This window comes from Palaemon carinicauda, chromosome 37 (assembly GCF_036898095.1).
Source record: "Palaemon carinicauda isolate YSFRI2023 chromosome 37, ASM3689809v2, whole genome shotgun sequence".
Classification (NCBI taxonomy): Eukaryota; Metazoa; Arthropoda; class Malacostraca; order Decapoda; family Palaemonidae; genus Palaemon; species Palaemon carinicauda.
The window spans coordinates 22,795,129-22,817,628 of NC_090761.1; the positions used below are offsets into that span (position 1 = coordinate 22,795,129).

At 34.4% G+C, this 22,500-nt stretch overlaps 1 protein-coding gene across 4 annotated transcripts in view; it reads right to left on the reverse strand.

Moving 5' to 3' along the window:
- The window catches only part of LOC137629034 (uncharacterized), a 31,790-nt gene that overhangs the window by 9,102 nt on the left and 188 nt on the right, over positions 1-22,500 (reverse strand). The window contains exons 2-3 of one of the 4 annotated variants that reach the window (XM_068360299.1): positions 20,619-20,983; positions 3,404-4,526 (exon numbers count right to left, since the gene is read on the reverse strand). In XM_068360299.1, the coding sequence (XP_068216400.1) occupies positions 3,404-4,526; positions 20,619-20,792 (1,297 nt within the window). In that variant the 5' untranslated portion in view covers positions 20,793-20,983. Of the gene's footprint in view, positions 1-3,403; positions 4,527-20,618; positions 21,129-22,500 lie in introns of all 4 variants that reach the window. The other 3 variants (XM_068360301.1, XM_068360298.1, XM_068360300.1) reach the window with 3 other exon arrangements.

Here is a 22,500-nt window from a genome sequence, read left to right on the forward strand (position 1 = left end):
TCTTTTAGTAATCATCTATTGACAACTGAAGTTATTGAAGCTTGTGTGGCCTACTTTTATGGATGACCATCGATCGTGTTGCCAGGTTTGAATCATTCAATATTTTTACTTGTGCTATTCCATTCAAATCAAAGTTAGGAAGTTCAGAAATCAGTATTCACTGCAATGTTTTCGAGAGCATTATAGGTTGACGTCAGTATTGACCTCAGTGTTTTTGAGAGCATTATAGGTTGACTTCAGTATTGACCTTAGTGTTTTGAGAGCATTATAGGTTGACTTCAGTATTGACCTTAGTGTTTTCGAGAGCATTATAGGTTGACTTCAGTATTGACCTTAGTGTTTTGAGAGCATTATAGGTTGACTTCAGTATTGACCTTAGTGTTTTTGAGAGCATTATAGGTTGACTTCAGTATTGACCTTAGTGTTTTGAGAGCATTATAGGTTGACTTCAGTATTGACCTTAGTGTTTTTGAGAGCATTATAGGTTGACGTCAGTATTGACCTCAGTGTTTTTGAGAGCATTATAGGTTGATGTCAGGATTGACCTCAGTGTTTTTGAGAGCATTATAGGTTGACGTCAGTATTGACCTCAGTGTTTTCGAGAGCATTATAGGTTGACGTCAGTATTGACCTCAGTGTTTTCGAGAGCATTATAGGTTGACGTCAGTATTGACCTCAGTGTTTTCGAGAGCATTATAGGTTGACGTCAGTATTGACCTCAGTGTTTTCGAGAGCATTATAGGTTGACGTCAGTATTGACCTCAGTGTTTTTGAGAGCATTATAGGTTGACTTCAGTATTGACCTTAGTGTTTTGAGAGCATTATAGGTTGACTTCAGTATTGACCTTAGTGTTTTCGAGAGCATTATAGGTTGACTTCAGTATTGACCTTAGTGTTTTGAGAGCATTATAGGTTGACTTCAGTATTGACCTTAGTGTTTTTGAGAGCATTATAGGTTGACTTCAGTATTGACCTTAGTGTTTTGAGAGCATTATAGGTTGACTTCAGTATTGACCTTAGTGTTTTTGAGAGCATTATAGGTTGACTTCAGTATTGACCTCAGTGTTTTTGAGAGCATTATAGGTTGATGTCAGGATTGACCTCAGTGTTTTTGAGAGCATTATAGGTTTCAATGTTTTTTGAGAGCATTATAAGTTTTCATCAGTGTTGACTTCCATGATTTTGAGAGCATTATAGGTTAACTTCCATGTTTTTAAGAGCATTGTAGTATGACATCAGTATTCGCTTCCATGTTTTTGAGAGCATTATAGTTTGACATCAGTATTGACTTCATTGTGTTTGAGGGCATTATAGGTTGACATCAGTATTGACTTCATTGTGTTTGAGGGCATTATAGGTTGACATCAGTATTGACTTCATTGTGTTTGAGGGCATTATAGGTTGACATCAGTATTGACTTCATTGTGTTTGAGGGCATTATAGGTTGACATCAGTATTGACTTCAATGTTTTTGAGAACACTTTAGGTTTGCAGCCATGATTATATTAATAATGAATTAATGAGATAAGCACTATAGACAAGAAATCAAAGTACTATAAAATTGTATTAGACGATGCTATAAGAACAGCTAAAAAAAAGAAAAAGGAATTTTGTTAATAACAGTATAGAAACCTATAATACATAACACTTACTTAATAATCTTTGGCACCGTCGTTCAATTAGTTCATTATGCATGTTGCATAAAATTTTTCATAACTTACCATTCTTTACATTCAGATCTCCCTGGACAATTCTTTCCTGTTCGTAATACTAGGCAGGCAGTTAATTCTAATAGCCAGGCCTTCTCCATCATGAGGCTCAATATTACACAGTATTCTAGAAGTTTTATTCCACCTGTTACCAAGTTGTGGAATGATCTTCCTAATCGGGTAGTTGAATCAGTAGAACTTCAAAAGTTCAAAGTTGGAGCAAATGTTTTTATGGTGACCAGACTGACACGAGTCTTTTTATAGTTTATATATGACATAACTATTTTTGACGTTGTTAATAGTTTATATAGGACATATCTGTTTTGACGCTGTTACTGTTTTTAGAATGATATATTGTTAATTTATTCTCATCATTTATTTATTACCTTATTTCCTTTCCTCACTGGGCTATTTTTCCCTATTGGAGCTCTTGGGCTTATAGCATCCTGCTTTTCCAACTAGGGTTGTAGCTTGGCTAGTAGTAGTAATAATAATAATAATAATAATAATAATAAAAATAATAATAATAATAATAATAATAATAATAATAATAGCTATGCAGTAACCATTTTAGAGACATTTCCCAATTGATATTTTTTTTTCAAATGTTAATGTTATTTAAGCGAAATGAAAAATGAAAACAGCTCTCATGAAGAATTCTCCTGACATTTCCAAAGGATACATATATCATATCCCATGTAATGTTGATGAAAAATTATGTATCAGTAAAGCAGGTAAAGTTGCGTGTATGTATGTGTATGTGCGTATGTATATATCGATATATATATAATATATATATATATGTATATATATATATATATATATATATATATATATATATATATATATACTTTATATACTTATATACATATATATGTATATGTGTCTATAAAGTGTGTATGGTTACATATGTATGCAAGTGTGTATAGGGGTATGTATGCATCTTTATATGTATAAGTATATACAGTAGGTATATATGTATATATATATACATATATGTATACATTTATTCATATATACATATATACCTACTGTATATACTCACAGGTCTCGAACTGCCGACCTCACTACGCCAACACTCCTCGCTGTTGGGAGGAAGGGCGATGGTAGCTGGTACATCACAAACATACGCTACCGGGGTCTACGCGATGACAGGCAGGGCAGCCTGTCAGGACTACGTTCCACCCCAAAAGCCAAAGCAAAGCCCTTCAAAAGAAGGCAAGCGTGTTACCCCATACGAATGGGAAAAGAGCACGGTAATAGACGAATACGTATATTCATATACGCTAACTCTCGGTAGAATAAAGAATTTGTATGTAATTGTCTCAAAGTCCAGACATGTGAACATCTAATTTTTGTATATATACTGTATGTATATACATATATATATATATATATATATATATATATATATATATATATATATATATATATTCCATATATATATAATATATATATATATAATATTTATATATATATATATATATATATATATATATATATTCATAGGCATATATTCACATATATAGTCTTATATATATGTGTATATATATGCATATATATGTACACACACACACACACATATATATATATATATATATATATATATATACATACATACATACATACATACATTCATACAAGTATTAAGCAACATATTACATTTGAATATGAGTTTACAAACAAATGCTTACCCAGCGTATTCCTTTCAAGTGACATTTGCGGTTGTTGTTGGACTAAGAATTCTGCTCGAATCTCGTTTACGTGAATATCGTCGGCGATATTGATTGTACGACTTTTATTGCCGTATATATCATCAGCCAGATATGTCATCGGAGTAGTTACGATGTCGTCAGTCATCTCTCCGATGTTTTTATTCTCTTTTCTTGCCTGATTCCGAACTCTCTTCTTTTGTTTCTTTTTATTGCGCCTTTTCTTCTTCTTCTTTTTCCTTCTCTTATAGGCAACTTTATCATGTTCTTGTTTGTTACCAAGTAATTCTTCTATTTGAGTCTCATTCTCCGTGGCGTATACGCCGACAGGAAGATCTCCACTTTCGATTGTGTCCTTCCAAATACGTGTCATAGATCTCTCGATGGTAATAGAATTGTCTGTACCGGAGATTTCGGTTTCCTTTTCCTCCTTGTGGAAATGTTTGTCGCCTTCATCATCAGTCCTGCCGTTGCCGAGAGATTTTTCTTGATCCTCCTTGACAACATTTGAATATCCTTCTGTCACCCTGAAGAGGACCTCCCGTATGCCCCCGTTCGCGACGGTCACTGTGGCGTCGTACTTTGCAAAGGGGGACGTAGAGGCTGCAGGTACGGTGCTGTCAAATAACTCTAATCTTTCCTGTGTGTCTTCTTCTCCAGGTATATCTGGAAGGTCGTTACCCGGTAGATGTGTTGGACCGGGAAGAACTTCCAGGCTTGTTCGTAGATCCTGGTTACCTAAGGTGGTATATGATGTTGGTGGCCAATCAAGGAAAGGTCCATCATCTCGTCCTCCTTCGTCAGTAGTAAATCCTTCAAGGGAATCTCGTGTAGTGGTACTCTTCGTATTTTCGCCAGCCTCATTTGTGGTCTGCGCTCCCGTGGGTGATTCTGTCGGTGCCGTTGAGAACTGGGGCTTGAAGAAGTCGTCGATTGGTGGGTTTGTGATGGTAGGAGTGTGAAGGATGACCTCTGGCGTTGACATACTTGACAGTTCATTCTCATCGAGGAGGGACGTTATAGAGGAGGTGTAGTCGATCGCCGGGGGACTTTCAACGGACACCAGACGACAGAATCCGAGAGGACCAACGGACGAAACCACCACCTGATCAAAGAATAGAGAAGAAGAAAAGATATTACCTTTTCAAGAATTATATAGTTTGGTGTACTATATCCATCCATCTATATCTATATCTATCTATCTAGCTATGTATCTTTCTATCTATCTGATGTGATTCAAGAAATTAAAATCTTCAATTCCTCAAATAACTATAATTTCCTCAGAAATAAAATGTCTTTTTACAGAATAAAACAAGTTTCAATTCGTTTACAATTAAATGAAAAATATATCGTAAGCATCGCTACAAGAGAAAAAGAAACAGCAAAAACAATTTTTGGATGGGGTGTTGGTTATATTTTCTGGTGTAAAGGCAAAGCACTGCATGTATTACATTTACTTTGTAGTCTGCTTTGACAAATCCTACTTTGCCGAAAAGCACGCGGCAGGGCCCATAAGATTTATTTGCCATGTACACTCTTTTAGAAGATATTTAAAGAATCAAATGCATAGTCCATTCTAATTGTCAAAATTACATTATCATATTATTCAGAAAAGAAGAGACTTCAGTTACACGTTCATATAATGCTAATGCTCTTTTTTATCCCTCGCTCTCTCCCTCACTGATAATAGAACAAGCCTTGTAAGCTTGCCATGGCATGTTTCATATTATTGGAATTTTTGTATATAAGTTCGTTACTCTCTCCTGCACTGATAATAGAAAAACCTGTTTAAGCTTGCCATTGCATGTTTCATATACTGTTCTCCACTGCATTTCAGTAAAATATAGGCGACCGTAATTTTTACACTATGTTGTTGATATCTTTTACGGGTTGGTGACCGTAATATCACTCCTTTACGTCAATATATTAGTTTTTAAAACGGTAAATGCCTGGGAACATTTATTCCAGGATTTTTACCGTTTTTTACGGAAAAATTTGAACATTGCAACTTTAATAGATAACCATTGTAACTTGAACGATCCATTAATCATATTTGTATTAGTAACACTTCTAGTTGATCTTGCAGCTTCATTTTTATATTTGGCAATAGAGGTGCAGTAATTCACTCTATTGGTGAACTAGTCAGTCACAAGTGTCTTAACGGAAGACTCTTCAAGATATTTTCTAAAAGGGCATTGTTTTCATCAGATGATATCCATAAGGGTAGAAGAGACTCTTTAGCTATGGTAAGCAGCTCTTCTAGGAGAAGGACACTCCAAAATCAAACCATTGTTCTTTAGTCTTGGGTAGTGCCACAGCCTTTGTACCATGGTCTTCCACTGTCTTGGGTTAGAGTTCCCTTGCTTGAGGATGTACTCGGGCACACTATTCTATCTTAATTCTCTTCCTCTTGTTTAGTTTAAGTTTTTATAGTTTATATAGGAGATATTTATTTTAATGTTGCTCTTCTTAAAATATTTTATTTTTCTTCGTTTCCTTTCCTCACTGAGCTATTTTCCCTGTTGGAGCCCCTGGGCTTATAGTATCCTGCTTTTCCAACTAGGGTTGTAGCTTAGCAAATAATAATAATATATGTTTCTACATGATTTATCTGAGCAATGGAAGAAAACTACAGTCCAATAACACATTTAGGTCACTGACTGTATCGGCCACTTCGACCGAATTGCCTTTGATATTCCCTTGAATATCACAAAGGCTTCTAACTTATTTTTCTTCCTCACTAACACAAGTTCAATTTGATTGTTTAAATAACATCTAAACGTCTATTATTCAACACTGGTTAGAATAGTGTATTATTCATATTTTGAAATTTTGAACCTCAGTCGTCATGCTGTTCTATCTTATTTCTCTTCGTTTTTTTTTTTTTAAGTTTATATAGTTTATATATGAGGGCTCTAATTCACTGTTGTTTTGATTATTTATTCTTCTCTTGTAGTTTATTTATTTCTTTGTTTCCTTTCCTCACAATGCTATTTTTCCCTGTTGGAGCCCTTGGGCTTATAGCCTCTTGCTTTTCCAACAAGGGCTATAACTTGTAATAATAATAATAATAATAATAATAATAATAATAATAATAATAATAATAATATTAAAAATAATTACCAAATACTGATAGAATAATAATAATAATAATAATAATAATAATAATAATAATAATAATAATAATCGCTTGAAGTGTACACGCCTCTGTAGTACTTCATAAAGACCAATAGTATAAATGCAAATAGAATTGAAGCTGATACACTTTTCTCCTTGATGTTTCGTATGGTATATGAGAATTTATAACCCGTACAAGTAGCTTTTCTAATACGCAAAAGCTTCGTCATCAATACTAATGAATCTTTATTCATTTATTATCCTAGTTCATGAACAACTGGATCAAGAGCTGCCCTTAAGATGAAGTAATCCAGAATGAGCCATCTGTCCTCGTCGTCATTTTTTTTTTTGACGAATGTATGACTCTGTATCGAATCTAGAGCCTTTACAATAAGCTCCCACGAGACATCCTTGAAGACGTTAAGGCTCTCAATAGGAAACTGAAGACTTCCTTATTCTGTTAGTGCTTCGATAGTGACGATTTAACAATAAACGAGTAATAATTTTTGTGAAATGTTGAATGATTTCGAACGAACATGATAAAATGACTGTGGAGGTCCTGTAGAAAGTAGGGTTTTCCCTGCTGTATAGAACAAAAATTTTATGTTGAACGCTGTACAGTTTTTAATAATTTAATTTTACTCATCGCGATAAAGAATGGAATTTCATGTTGATTAATCCCATTAACTTCGGATATAACAGTGAGAAAGTTTTTTTTTTTCTATTCAGGAGTAAGATGTTAAGAACATTTGTACAGTATATTGTATTTGTTTTTCTTTATGCAGAGATCATCTGATGAAAACAAGGTTAACCACATTTCCCTAAATATGATTACATTGATCATAAATTTAATAATTCTTATTAATAAAAAATGTAGCGATGCGCTTCGCACTCCCCAAGTCCCCAAGAGAGATTAGTTCACCAAACGTCCAGCTGGGTTCCACAAGTCACTAAAAGAGTTGGAAGACCCAGTAATACATGGCTGAGGACTATGAAACGTGAAGTAGGAGATGATGAATGGAGAAGTATTGAATTAAAAGCTCAAGATAGAGACGACTGGTGAAATATAACCTATGTTGAACAGGCTGACAGGAGTTTTTTTATAGTTTATATATGACATATCTGTTTTTGACGTTGTTAATAGTTTATATAGGACATATCTGTTTTGTCGTTGTTACTGTTTTTGGAATGATTTATTGTTAATTTATTCTCATCATTTTTTAATTTCCTTATTTCCTTTCCTTACTGGGCTATTTTTCCCTGTTGGAGCTCTTGGGCTTATAGCATCTTGCTTTTCCAACTAGGGCTGTAACTTAGCTAGTAATAATAATAATAATAATAATAATAATAATAATAATAATAATAATAGTAGTAGGCCCTAATAGGCGTAGGAGGAGATGATGATGATGATGATGTTGTTTTTAAACAATATTCACCATAGAGTCACAAGGAAAGTCGTCAGATAAGTTTCATGTCCTCCAAAGTAATTACAGTATTGTTGAGGTCTGACACCGTCATTTAATTAGCTCAATTAGCTGTACAATGTTTTTCATAATTCTAGCAATCCCTTGCATTTAGGTCTTCCAAATCCACATCTTCCACCGCGAAGAACGAAGTATGTTGTAAATTCCAACAATCTTGTATTTACATTGGCGAAGATCAATCCTACCATGTATTTTATTAGTTTTCATTTCTTCTTTAATTCTTTCGTTTGCTTCTATGTTTATTTTCCGTACATTTTGCTTTCCTAATTAGGACTGTAGGGTCTGCAATATTTTGCTTTCCTAGCAAAGGTTGCAGATTGCCTGTAAAGTAGTAGTAGCAATTTTGATAATAGTAACATTATTGGCAATAGTGCACAAGTGTCAGACTATAATAATTTTCAAGTTGATATAAGTATAGTTCCTTGATTACATTAAGACTAATATATATATATATATATATATATATATATTTATATATATATATATATATATATATATATATATATATATATATATATATATATGAATAAAAATATATATATACACGCATTTATATATATATATATATATATATATATATATATATATATATATATATATATATATATATATATATATATATTTACCTGTGTGTGTGCATACATTTGGCCATATAGATTTTGTTCGTATTGGGCGAATCCACTTAAAGAGAATATCAGTGTTTGTTTGTATGTAATCCTACATCAGTGTTTGTCTTAAACAGTGCTAATAGTACTGGCTGAGATATTCCAGAGCGAATTCGAACAGCATCGTGATTTTTAACTTCTAAGTTCTAAGTTCTAATATACTAGATTGGGCGCGATTCTATATCACGTCTGGCTTAATGGAATCTTTACTTGTTGAGTCTAGTTTTAATTACATTGGGTTTAAATATAGCTTGATTATCCCTTCAATTAGAGATGCTCGCATCACCCGACTTTAGAGCCGACAAGTGGGTACAGGAACTTTTTGATTATTATTATTATTATTATTATTATTATTATTATTATTATTATTATTGTTGGTGTTTTTATTGATATTTTTATTATTGTTGTTGTTATTATTATTGTTATTATTGTTATTAATAATAATAATAATAATAATAATAATTCATCATTATCTTCATTATTATTACTAGCTAAGTGAAACAATGAAACAATATCCAACAGATTTTGTAGATTTGAGAACAAAGGCCTCAGAAGAATATTGGGAGTTAAATGGAAGGATACGATTAGAAATGAAATTGTAAGAGAGATTACTCGAGTGCCATATGTAAATGAGATCATGATGAGGGGTAGATGGAGATGGTTTGGACATGCTCTTTGCACTCCCCTAGAGCGATTAGTTCACCAAACTTTCAACTGTGTTCCACAAGGCACTAGAAGAATTGGAAGAGCCAGGCCTACATGGCTGAAGCGCGAAGTAGGAGATGATGAATGGAGAAGTATTAATTTAAAAGCTCAGGATAGAGACTACCGGTGAAATCTAAGCTACAACCCCAGTTGCAAAAACAGGAGGCTATAAGCCCAAGTGCTCCAGCAAGGAAAAAATAGTCCAGTGAGGAAAGGAAATAGGGAAATAAATCAGAGTATGTTTTGTAACTGGAATTATTAACGTGACTGAAATTAATTATCAGTTTCACGTTTCTGTCTATTTTCTTCTAATGCTTCGAGCAATAATTTGCACTTCATGTTATTAATTGCTATTACCTTCAACATTGTTGATAATTAGTCTATCTTGGTACTATTCGGCACGAATAGCACCAAGATAGACTTATTATCAACAATCGGTTTGGCTGTTTACTTAAATCATTATTATTATCATTACTATTGTTATTATTATTATTATTATTATTATTATTATTGTTGTTGTTGTTGTTGTTGATGTTGTTGTTACTTGCCAAGCTACAATCCTAGTGGGAAAAGCAGGATGATATAAGCCCAAGGGCCCTAACAGGGAAAATAGCCCAGTGAGGAAAGGAAACAATGAAAAATAAAATATTTTAGGAACATTAACATCATTAAAATAAATATTTCCTATATAAACTATAAAAACTTTAACAAAACAAGAAGAGAAATTAAATAGAATGAAATATCTATCCCATTAAAGATGCATCTATCATTCTAAACGTAAGACGAACACATTACACTTTTCAGATCTGATAAAACATATAAATTGATTTTACCAATTCTTTAATAGCAGAACACGAGTTATTGTGTCGATTAAACGTGGTATTCCAAATTCGGATTTTAAGATAAGCTTTAATTATAGGGATTTGAAGGTATGATTGACAGTTACCAAAAAAAAAAAAAAAAATGACAAATATTTGCGAGTTTGTCGAAGCAAGTTTTATATTTTTAAATGTATTGAGAGTAAAAAATAGGATAATGGGTAAAACTGTTTACTACATGGAAAAGTTTATTAGATATAACTATTAAGAACAGCGTGGCGTGTTTAACAACAACGCTATCTTAAGATTTGTGTCATTTTAAAGGGGATCTTATGCTTGTTGTTCTATTGCCACGGTAAATGTTTATTCATGACACGTATAAGCAATATGATGGCACTCATATTTAGCTCAACGTACGCACCCAGATGTTTGTGCAACAACGAGGCTATACGTGCGAGAAAGCGTTTCCAAAATGTGTGCAACTATGAGAGTTTTCTTTCTTAATGAGCCTTAGTCTAAAGTGAACTTAAAAACATGATGCTGTAATTAGGATTTGTTAGCAGGGCGTTCACACTTTGACCTACGAACGCTTATATAATCCGAGACGCACGCAACTCTCACCCACCATCACACACCAACAAACACCCACGAATACACACACATACACACACATATATATACATATATATATATATATATATATACATATAAAGTGTGTTTATTTACAAATTGCGTATGTTAATAAAAAGTATATGTAATGTTTGTATACATTCATATTCATATGTGTATGCAATGAATATAGCCTATGCAAATTGGTGTGTGTATAATAAATGAATATATATATATATATATATATATATATATATATATATATATATATATATATATATATATTATGATTGTGTATAATGCATACTGTAAAAGCCAGTAAGAATTAATGAAAGACTAGTACCAAGATAAATATTGAATTAAGTATACGCTTCTTCAGAGTACAGTTTAAAGTCAATTACATCTGAGGGACGTCCAAATGTAAAAGTGAATAATATAAATATCGATAAAAGAAAAGGAAAAAAAAAACAGACATTGTTGTCAAACCAGCAAATAATCTCGAGCCAAGAATTGTACTTAAACTCTGAGGTCCTTCAACCAGACAGCTTTAATTAAAGCTATTTTCATAATTAGTTTAAAGGTTCAAAGGCCACTCATGAATGTCAGAGGCAAGGGACAGTGACATTGCCCTATCAAGCAGGGCAATGCCCTAGAGACTGGAGACCATATAATAAACATATGATCAGTGCTCTAGCCCCCTCTCCACCAAAGCTAGGACCAAGGTGGGGCCAGGCAGCGGCTGCTGATGACTCAGCAGATATACCTATAGGCTCCCCCAAACCCTTACTACCTTAGCTCACAGGGATGGTGAGGTTGCAGCTACCAAAGGAATTAACGAGTTTGATTGGAACTCGAACCCCAGTCTGGCGTTCACCAGTCAGGAACGTTACCACATCGGCCACCATAACTATATTTTCCATTATTTAGCTTATACAGACCTTTTCTTATGATGCCTATATAAGACACGATTAATATTCTTTTTAAGAAATCATTTGAAAAACAATAATTTTAGAATTTTCAAAATTAATATTATTATAATGATTTATGTGAAAGAATCTTAAGAGCATTGGATACATTTCCTACACGTAAACAGTATTTTGATTTCAAAAATTGTTTTTTTTCAGTCTTTCACTAAAGATTGAAAAAAGAAAATTTGGAAATCAAAATATTGTTTTTGTGTCGAAAATTACATATAAAAATCAGGCTATATATCAGTTTAGTGAGATCGGTGTTACTCTATGGACATGAGTCATGGTATGACAATGAAAAAATCTTCAATAGATTTAGTAGATTTGAGAACAAAGCCCTCAGAAGGATATTGGGAGTTGAATGGCAGGACATGATTAGAAATGAAACTATAAGAGAGATTACTCGAGTGCCATATGTGGATGAGATCATGATGAGGGGTAAATGGAGATGGTTTGGGCATGCTCGTCGCACTCCCCAAGAGAGATTAGTTCACCAAACGTTCAGCTGGGCTCCACAAGGTACTAGGCAAGTTGGAAGTCCCAGACCTACAAGGCTGAGGACTGTGAAGCGCGAGGTAGGAGATGATGAATGGAGAAGCATTAAATAAGAAGCTCAAGATAGAGACGACTGGCGAAATCTAACCGATGTCCTTTGCGGCAATAGGCGTAAGAGGAAATGATGATGATGATGATGAAACAATATTCATGTTGATTATTATTTTATTTTATTTATTTATTTATTTATTTTATTTATCATTATATGAAGAGTTTTCTATTTGAACACAATTAGTAACTATAGTCCATTTCTTCTAGCGATGCAGATTTGCACCGACTCGCAGCGGTGCCCTTTTAGCTCGGAAAAATTTCCTGATCGCTGATTGGTTAAAATTATCTCGTCCAACCAATCAGCGATCAGGAAACTTTTCCGAGCTAAAAGGGCACCACTGCGAGTCGGTGCAAATCTGCATCGCTAAAAGAAATTGACTATAGTGAGTTTCTGTAAACTATATTAGCATTAAAACCGCTCAGAAGTTTTCGCCCAAAATAGAAACAGCTGTCAATATATGGTAAAATTTTTTTTTTTTTTTTTGTGCTACATCAACTTGATATTTGGACATTTGAAACTTAAGACGTATATTCTTAAAGCTTGTCATTGAAACATTATATCCACAAAATTCTAATTTCTATTAAAAGTAGTCAAGGAAATGAAAAAGTTTTCATGTGATTAGATTATTATTATTATTATTATTATTATTATTATTACAAGCTAACCTACAACCCTAGTTGGAAAAGCAGGATGCTATAAGCCCAAGGTCTTCAAAAGGAAAAAAAAATAGCCCACTGTCGAAAGAAAATAAGGAAATATAGAAACGACTAGAGAATTATTGAACAATTGAAACAAAATATTTTAAAAACAATAACAACATTGAGATGCCTTGACTTTTAGAGTCTTCCTGCCTCTTACGTTATATCCCAGATTCTGTAACTTACCATTTCATATATAATGCTGTCCTTTACTTTCGTTTACAACTACCTACATGATTCATCTCTCCCATTCTTCTTTCCATATCAACGTTCATCGTGACAGCTTTATGGTTTCCTTTTATTGCACAACCTTGCTCTTAGTTTACTCAAAAACATTTTCACCAGTTTCTTCAGTTTTTCTTCTCTGTGCACAATCAGTGAGTCATTATTTAACAAATTTTAACAATGCCACAATCCGGATACGGCTAATTTTCTCACGCCACTCCATACATAGAAGTATTGAACTGCAATAGAGACCTGGCACACCCTTGAATTAGACTCCCTTTTCACACCAAACTAGTCTCTGTCCCATTTTATGTATTCTAACACGTACTACACTTTCATTATAAAAATCTGTGAAGGGCTCCCTGCAACTTACCTTCTATACCATACTTATAAGCCTTTCCTAAGTCTGTGGACACAACGCGTGGCTAATCTTAAACTATGATGATATTGCTTCAAAACAAACTCTTACCCTCTTACCATGTTTTCTTAATTTAGAACCCCCCCCCCCCCCCCTCACCCCAATCCACCAAAGCTGTTCTTCCCTTTTCAAGCCATATATCATTCGTTCGGATTTCCTAAACAAAATCCTACCGTAATCAATCCTTCCTTCATATGATAAGTAACATTATTTATTTTTAATTCATGGTCTTTTCTGTCACCTTTACCTTCAGGCAATGGAATATTTACCACTCAGGAATTTTCTCGAACCAGACTTGCATAACAAATCCTGACCAACCAATCAATCGCACTAAACACTGCAGTGGAACATCTCGTTTGTAACTATCAACTCCTATAGTCCATTTCTTTTAGCGATGCATATTTGCACCGACTCGCGGTGGTGCCCTTTTATCTCGGAAAAAGTTTCCTGATCGCTGATTGGTTAGAATAATCTTGTCCAACCAATCAGCGATCCGGAAACTTTTCCGAGCTAAAAGGGCACCGCTGCGAGTCGGTGCAAATATGCATCGCTAAAAGAAATGGACTATAGTGTATTATTATTCTCGGGTAATTCACTTTATACCTTCGTCAACGAAGTTTGTAGGAGTTTGTGTTTTCGCCGTTGTTTGTCTGTATGCTTGTCTGTATGTGAACAACATCCTGGCCACAATTTCACTCATAGAGTAGTGGAACTTTCAGGGATTAATTGTTATGTTGAGACGTGGAAGTGATTCAATTTTGAAAGTCTAGGTCAAAGGTCAAGCAAAATGTCGAGAAATAAGCTGATGTAGTGGAGGTCTGCGCTCAACTGAGGGTCCCTCTAGTGCTTACTCTCCTGCACATTTCATGTATCTTGAAAAATCTCACAACACTAAGTTTACAATAATTTCCGACATCTAAAATCCACTTGGTCACAAACCTTTCTCTCTGGATTAACTTCCGTGAAGAACAGCTTTTTTTCCCTTTACAATACCGCAAGAGAGTTATTGGGTCCTTTGACTGGCCAGACAGTAGTAGAGTGAATCCTTCTCTCTGGTTACGGCTCATTTTCCCTTTGCATGGACTATTTTTACCACTTTCTCCCCTGTCCTCATTCCCCTGACAACAGTGAGATTTCCAAATAATTCTTCTTTGATCAAGGGGGCTGACTATCAATGTTGTTACCGTTCTTGAAATATGTTTATTTAAATTATTGGTTGCTGCTCTTGTAGATTATTAATTCCTTGTTCCCTCTCCTTACTGGGCTATTTTTCCCTGTTTGAGCCTTTGAGCTTACAGCATCCTGTTTTTCTAACTAGGGTTATAGCTTAGCAAGTAATAATAATAATAATAATAATAATTATAATAATAATAATAATAATAAGAAGAAGAAGAAGAAGAAGAAGATTTCGTTATATTCGTGACATGACTAAGGATATTTAATCCATCGTTTAGTCATTGTTATCCATGTTCATGTTTTTCATGTGCGTGTTGGCGTGTTCATATATGTTATAATAGATAGAAATGAAATTCCTCCATGCATGCATCTATGCTGTACCGCACGTGTTTCATACACGTTCGTACACTGTAACGTTATTGCCTTTTTATCTTATCACTCGTTCTTCCCTGCACTGTTTATAGACCAAACTGTCTCATCACGCTAGCACAAGCTTTACCATGTTTGAATTTATGTGACCTTCTTCCTCGGAAGTCGCTGTTTATAAACTCGATAATTGTTTGATATACTTCAGTTGCATTCACCTCGCCTCTCACTTATCACCTAGCATGCCGTAAATGCAATCATTAGTAAAACTTAGATATGGTGCAATTTAGTCTTTTTCTTCTAAATGCATTGTGCTAATCTTCGAAATCTTTTTTCCTGCAATGATTGATCCTGATTCTTAAAAGCTTCTTCCCTTTAGAAAAGTTTATTCTTTCTTTAATTGCCTTCGCCAAAATCGAAGGGTGTGTATGCACCCCTTTCGTCATTTGTTTGTTAGTTTTTAAGCAACTTTTTACAAAAACTGCTCTACCGATTTTTATCAAACTTGGTAGTCATGTTGGGTATGACCCAAGGGTGAATCTGTAACATTTTGGATAAAGTATATCAAAGGTCAAGTACGCAGGAGAACTTTGGAAATTACTCATATGTTAAGTAAATGTTAAATATTTTTTAGTTAATTTTTTGGTTGTGAACAACATTGCGCAAAAAAGCTAGACAACCAATGTCAACGAGAATTGGTTGACATGTGGGGTATGACTCAAGGCCAAATCCATTAGATTTTGAAGAAAATACGTCGAAGTACAGGTACGCAGTGGAGATAAGAGACAAATAAGACTGCTTGGAGTGACGGAGGCATGCGCTCTACTGAGCGCCCCTCTAGTTCTCTGAGTCCGTCTGCCATTTTTTCCTGGGTTGCCGTTCCGTCGACCTCTATAATTACATTTCATGATTGACCTGAAAGTGCTTATTCTATCTATATATCGATCTATCTATCTATTCTTATGTTACAATGTGAATATTTCAATTTTATGAAGATGCTTAAGCATTTATTGGCATTTTGCAACCGGCTCCGAGTATATAATCTAGGGCAATAAAACGTCTACAGTACTTTGAGTCCCTGTTAAGAGGCATTGAAAGACAATAGTAGTATGTTCCTCTAAGGATAATCTGTTCTCCGTTACTTAACTAACCCAATGTATTTATTAATTCAACACTGGTGTCATTATGTCTTGAAATAGCAGTTATTTTATCTATAGCCCAGTTTTAAGAGCAATCTGAGATTCCTGACCTCTGCCAAAGGTTATTGGAGTGGTCCATGGCCTAAGATCTATCTGTGGTGGAAATTTTGATGAAACCCGTCAATTTGTTTTGACGTAATCTCTAAAATGGTGAAAAATGCAAATCCGGATCTAGAATGCGGATCCGGCATCTCCAATGTTTAATGGGTCCCCCATGACCTAACATCTATCTGTGGTGGAAATTTCGTCAAAATCTGTCGAGTAGTTTTGACGTCGTCTATAAATCCGGATCCGGATCATCTGCAAAATTTAATAGGGTCGTCCATGACCTAAGATCTAAACGTGGTGGAAATTTCGTCAAAATCTGTCCTGTAGATTTGAGTTATTTTTAGATCCAAATCGTGAATCCAGATCTTGATCATCTCCGAAATTTAACGCTGTCGTCCATGACCTCAGAATTATGTGTGGTGGAAATATCATCAAAATCCGTCGAGTAGATTTGACGTTGTTTTTATAGATCCAGATTTAGAATTCAGATCCGGATTATCGAAATTTAATGGGGTCGTCCATAACCTAAGATCTATCTGGTGGAAATTTCGTTGAAATCCATCAAGTAGATTTGACGTTATTATTAGATCCGGATTTAGAAACCGGACCCAGATCACCTCCGAAATTTAGTTGGGTCTTCCATGACCAAGATCTATCTGTGGTGAAAATTTTGCCGAAATCCATTTAGTTTTGACGATATCTTAAAATCCGGATATAGAATCTAGATCCGGATCATCTCCAAAATTTAGTGGGGTCTTCCATGACCAAGATCTATCTGTGGTGAAATTTTTGCCAAAATCCATTTAGTTTTGACGGTATCTTAAAATCCGGATATAGACTCTGGATTATCTTAAAATGTGGATATAAAATCCAGAACCGGATCATCTCCAATATTTAATGGGTCGTCCATGATAGAAGATCTATTTGTGGTGTAGATTTCGTCAAAATCCGTTGAGTGGCTTTGACGTAATCCTCTCTACAGACACACAAACAAATAAATAAATAAACAGACTCGATCGTATAACCTCCTTGCCGAAGGTAATGATCGCTGATTAATTAGCTCTTAGTTATTTAGGCAATTTCTGTTGCAACGTGACTAATTTCATTGTTACTTGCTCAGGAATAATATATTTTTCGTTTATTTGATCTTACACTTTTAACCCACAACAAATTAGATGACCAGCATTCATGACTGTCCTTCTGGCTTGCAATAACACCCCCTCCCCCTCCCCAACATAATTCCTAAGCCCCTACCACCCATCCCCTTCCAACCACCATCTCCAAGAGCCATTCATTACTCTTTCTTTATTGAGGCACGGAACATTCTGTTAATTTTTATGGCCCATGGCCTCAGCTCGAATTATTATTGTCTCTCGTTTTATTTCTATTTCCAAGGGAGTCCAGTTTCCGCGTGAGGTCGTCCTCTAAATACGGGATTCCCCGTTTAATGAGAATTCGTCCATTAGACGTGCTCTTTCTCGTGACTGCGACATCTTGGCTACAGGGGCTCACTTAACAGTTACTGTACCCGAGGGAAAAAAAGTTCTCCATAAGGACGTTATGGTTTTCCTGATCGATCGCGCATCAACTCTGGTTCAAGGTTGACCTACTTTCAATATTTCCTCGAAGATCGCACGCTTTAACCACGGTGGAGGGGGGGGGAGTTCTTTATTATCTTACGAGCTGTTATTTACTTCTTCGACATTTCACTATCTTTTATTTACTTCCTTGTTATTTTACGATATTTTATTTACTTCGTTATTTTACAAGCTATTATTTACGTCTTCGGTATTTTAGGAGTTTTTATTTACTTCCTTGTTATTTTACCAGCTTTTATTTACTTCGTTATTTTACGATCTTTAATTTACTTCTTCATTATTTTAGGAGCTTTTATTTACTTTGTTATTTCCCGAGCTATTATTTACTTCTTCATTATTTTAGGAGCTTTTATTTACTTTGTTATTTCCCGAGCTATTATTTACTTCTTCGTTATTTTACGACCTTTTATTTACTTTGTTATTTCCCGAGCTATTATTTACTTCTTCATTATTTTACGACCTTTTATTTACTTTGTTATTTCCCGAGCTATTATTTACTTCTTCATTATTTTACGACCTTTTATTTACTTTGTTATTTCCCGAGCTATTATTTACTTCTTCATTATTTTACGACCTTTTATTTACTTTGTTATTTCCCGAGCTATTATTTACTTCTTCATTATTTTACGACCTTTTATTTACTTTGTTATTTCCCGAGCTATTATTTACTTCTTCATTATTTTACGACCTTTTATTTACTTTGTTATTTCACGAGCTATTATTTACTTCTTCATTATTTTACGACCTTTTATTTACTTTGTTATTTCACGAGCTATTATTTACTTCTTCATTATTTTACGACCTTTTATTTACTTTGTTATTTCCCGAGCTATTATTTACTTCTTCATTATTTTACGACCTTTTATTTACTTTGTTATTTCACGAGCTATTATTTACTTCTTCATTATTTTACGACCTTTTATTTACTTTGTTATTTCACGAGCTATTATTTACTTCTTCATTATTTTACGACCTTTTATTTACTTTGTTATTTCCCGAGCTATTATTTACTTCTTCATTATTTTACGACCTTTTATTTACTTTGTTATTTCCCGAGCTATTATTTACTTCTTCATTATTTTACGACCTTTTATTTACTTTGTTATTTCTCGAGCTATTATTTACTTCTTCATTATTTTACGACCTTTTATTTACTTTGTTATTTCACGAGCTATTATTTACTTCATCGTTATTTTATGAGCTATTACCTTCTTCTTTATCATTTTACGAGCTTTTATTTACTTCTTTGTATACTATAAAGAAACGGGTACTTTCAAACTTGCAGCAGATGTTTTTATGTTGAACAGGCTGATATAAGTCTTTTTATAGTTTATAAATGAAATATGTTTTAATGGTGTTACTGTTCTCAATATTTTTTATTTGTTTATAACTTTTCATATAGTTTATATATTTCCTTGTTTACTTTCCTCACTTGGCTATTTTTCCCTGTTGGAGCCCTTTGGCTTATAGCATTCTGCTTTTCCAACTAGGGCTGTAGCTTAGCTGATGATAATAATAATAATAATAATAATAATAATAATAATAATAATAATAATAATAATAAGTAAACTCAATCAATATTTCGTGAAGGCATTGGGACTCCAGCAGAATTCACTATGAATGTAATATCGAAATATTAACTTTATTTTTTTTTTTTATTTATTTATTTTTTTTTTTTTTTGCTACCCTCTTCGGGTTCTTCCTTATGGTTTCGTGTACCGGCGTTCGTTTAATACTCCGGTGCCGTGTGTAACTTGTGTTACATAACCGTTACTCACCTGGAAGCATGACATTTCAGTCCAGTCCCCTTGCACTAACTCAACTTTTACGATTTTATGTGAAAATATTTATACAGTTCCAAGGCCGCACGAACCGATGTCAGTTTAAGGAGACGAGTTCAAATTGAGTTCGGAGATCGTTTATTATTATTAGCTAAGATACAATTCTAGTTGGAAAAGCAGGTTCAGAAGGAGAAAGAATGAATGAGTAAAGACTGGATGATGAAAAGGAAAGAAAGCTTTGATAGGCCTACGTAGACATGCACAGGGTGAGCAAACAAAAGGCAATGCCTTGCAAACATGCAAACAAGTTCGTACTCGGTCACGCAGGGGAGACAAAGGAACACACTTGCGCGCAATATCAGTATGCTCAAGAAGAATAAACAGACGAAGGGAAGCAATTGAACATCTATATTCAATATTTTTTTAATGAGGCGCATTTGCACTGACTCGCAGCGGTGCCATTTAGCTCGGAAAAGTTTCCTGCTATCTGATTGGTTAGAATGATCTTGTCCGACCAATCAGCGGCCAGGAAACTTTTCCGAGCTAAAAGGGCACCCCTGCAAGTCGGTGCAAATCTGCCTCACTAAAAAGAATTGATTATAGTCAAAACATGCACGTTTTTACTTACATGCGTATGGTAGGACACAGGAATTAGTGGCACACCTCTGAGGAAGGTGTGCTAGAAATTCATAACAAGCATCTTGAATCGACTTGCCTGGAAAGTGACCTCCTGGAGAGCTTGCGCGTGCACAAGCGTATACCTGACATACCAGGTGGGCTGGATCACAGAGATGACGCTGACAATGCCCGTCAGGAGGGTCAGGCCGATCCAGATGCCCACGACCCACCAAGAGGTCATGAGATAGGCCGATCGCGCCCGCATCTTCATCACTGGTTTATCTATTTTGTCTTTTGAGACAGACGACAACTTTGTCCTTTTTATCGTAATCTATCCTTTATCCATAACTTTCGATAACAGCATTCTGTTCTTTCCGCTTTCCGTCATCGTTTTTCATTTCGTCTTGATTGAATTCCACTTTTCATGTCCTTTATTTCATTCGATTTTCTCAATCAATCAATCTGCCATTTTCAATAAACCTTGTGATTATTTGCGTATTTTATAACAAACATTATTCTTTATAATCCTTTTCATTTATTATGGCAGAAACATCTATTTACACTTGCACAAATGTTAATACCTTTGTAAACAAGTTTTTTCTATAGGCTACATATGTTTTTAGAATTAAAATTTATTCAACATAATGATTTCGTTTAATGTAACTTTCAGATAAAATGTGAATACTTTTCACGAACGGAATTGGAAATTCTGTTAATGCTAGTAATATCCAAGAGATTTTTAAGTGTATAAAACCTGATATTTAGGTGTAATAAATAATTGGTAATGAGCTATTAAATTTTGGCATGACAGAATTCATGACGTAGGAAGCTCAGCTATTTCTGTAAGTATTCAGAACTATAGATAAAGGCTATATATTTGCGTTCATGTGTTTGTGTATGTAAAAAAATATACGATCATGAGTGTTATGAAAATATTATTATTATTATTATTATTATTATTATTATTATTATTATTATTATTATTATAGTTATTATTATTATTATTATTAGGTAAGCTTCAACCCTAGTTGGAAAAGTAGAACGCAATGAACCCAAGGGCTCCAACAGGGAAAAATAGCACAGCGAATAACTTAAATAAACTACAAGAGAAGTAATTAACAATTAAAATAAAAGATTTCAAGAACAGTAACAACATTAAAATAAATCTCATATATAAACTATAAAAACTTCAAAAAAGAAAGAGAAATAAGAAAGAATAGTTTGCCCCAGTGTACCCTCAAGCAAGAGAACTCTACCAGTAAACAAACTGAATGTCTCATTTAAAGGTTTAAAGGCCGCTCATGAATGACAGAGGCAAGGGACAATGACATTGCCCCTATCAAGCAGGACAATGTCCTAGAGACTGACCATATATATAGTACATTTGATCAGTACCCAGGCCTTCTCTCCACCCAAGCCAGGACCAAGGAGGGCCAGGCAATGGCTGCTGTTGACTCAGCAGATAGACCTATGGGCTCCACGAAACCCCCGTCCCAATCCTTAGCTCACAAGGATGGTGAATTTCCAGCGACCAAAGGAACTAACGAGTTTGAGCGTGAATCGAATCCCAGTCTGGCGGTCACCAGTCTGGGACGTTACCACATTGGCCACCACAACTCTGAAGGGAGAGCTTTGTTTTAATGGCTCTATTCATCAAAAGCAAATCCTTTGATATTACGTTCTTGCTCCGAAATGACACGCGAACTTCATCGAGCTCTGACAGATACCGCAACTTCGCCCTTCGCAGTTCATGGCTGGAAATGTTTTCAGACTTTGCTTTTCTTTTCTGTTATGCAAAAGGAAAATAGATTTACATTTACAACGTTGTTTCTTCATATTTCCTTGTATTCCAAAGTGTTAGTTTTTTTAATTTATTAATGTGTCTTCATTAAAGTATTCAAGTTTCAAGAATGATTGTATAGCCTTAAGGCTATACAGTATAACGTTTCATTTTATTAAATTCACAGTAGCATTTTTAA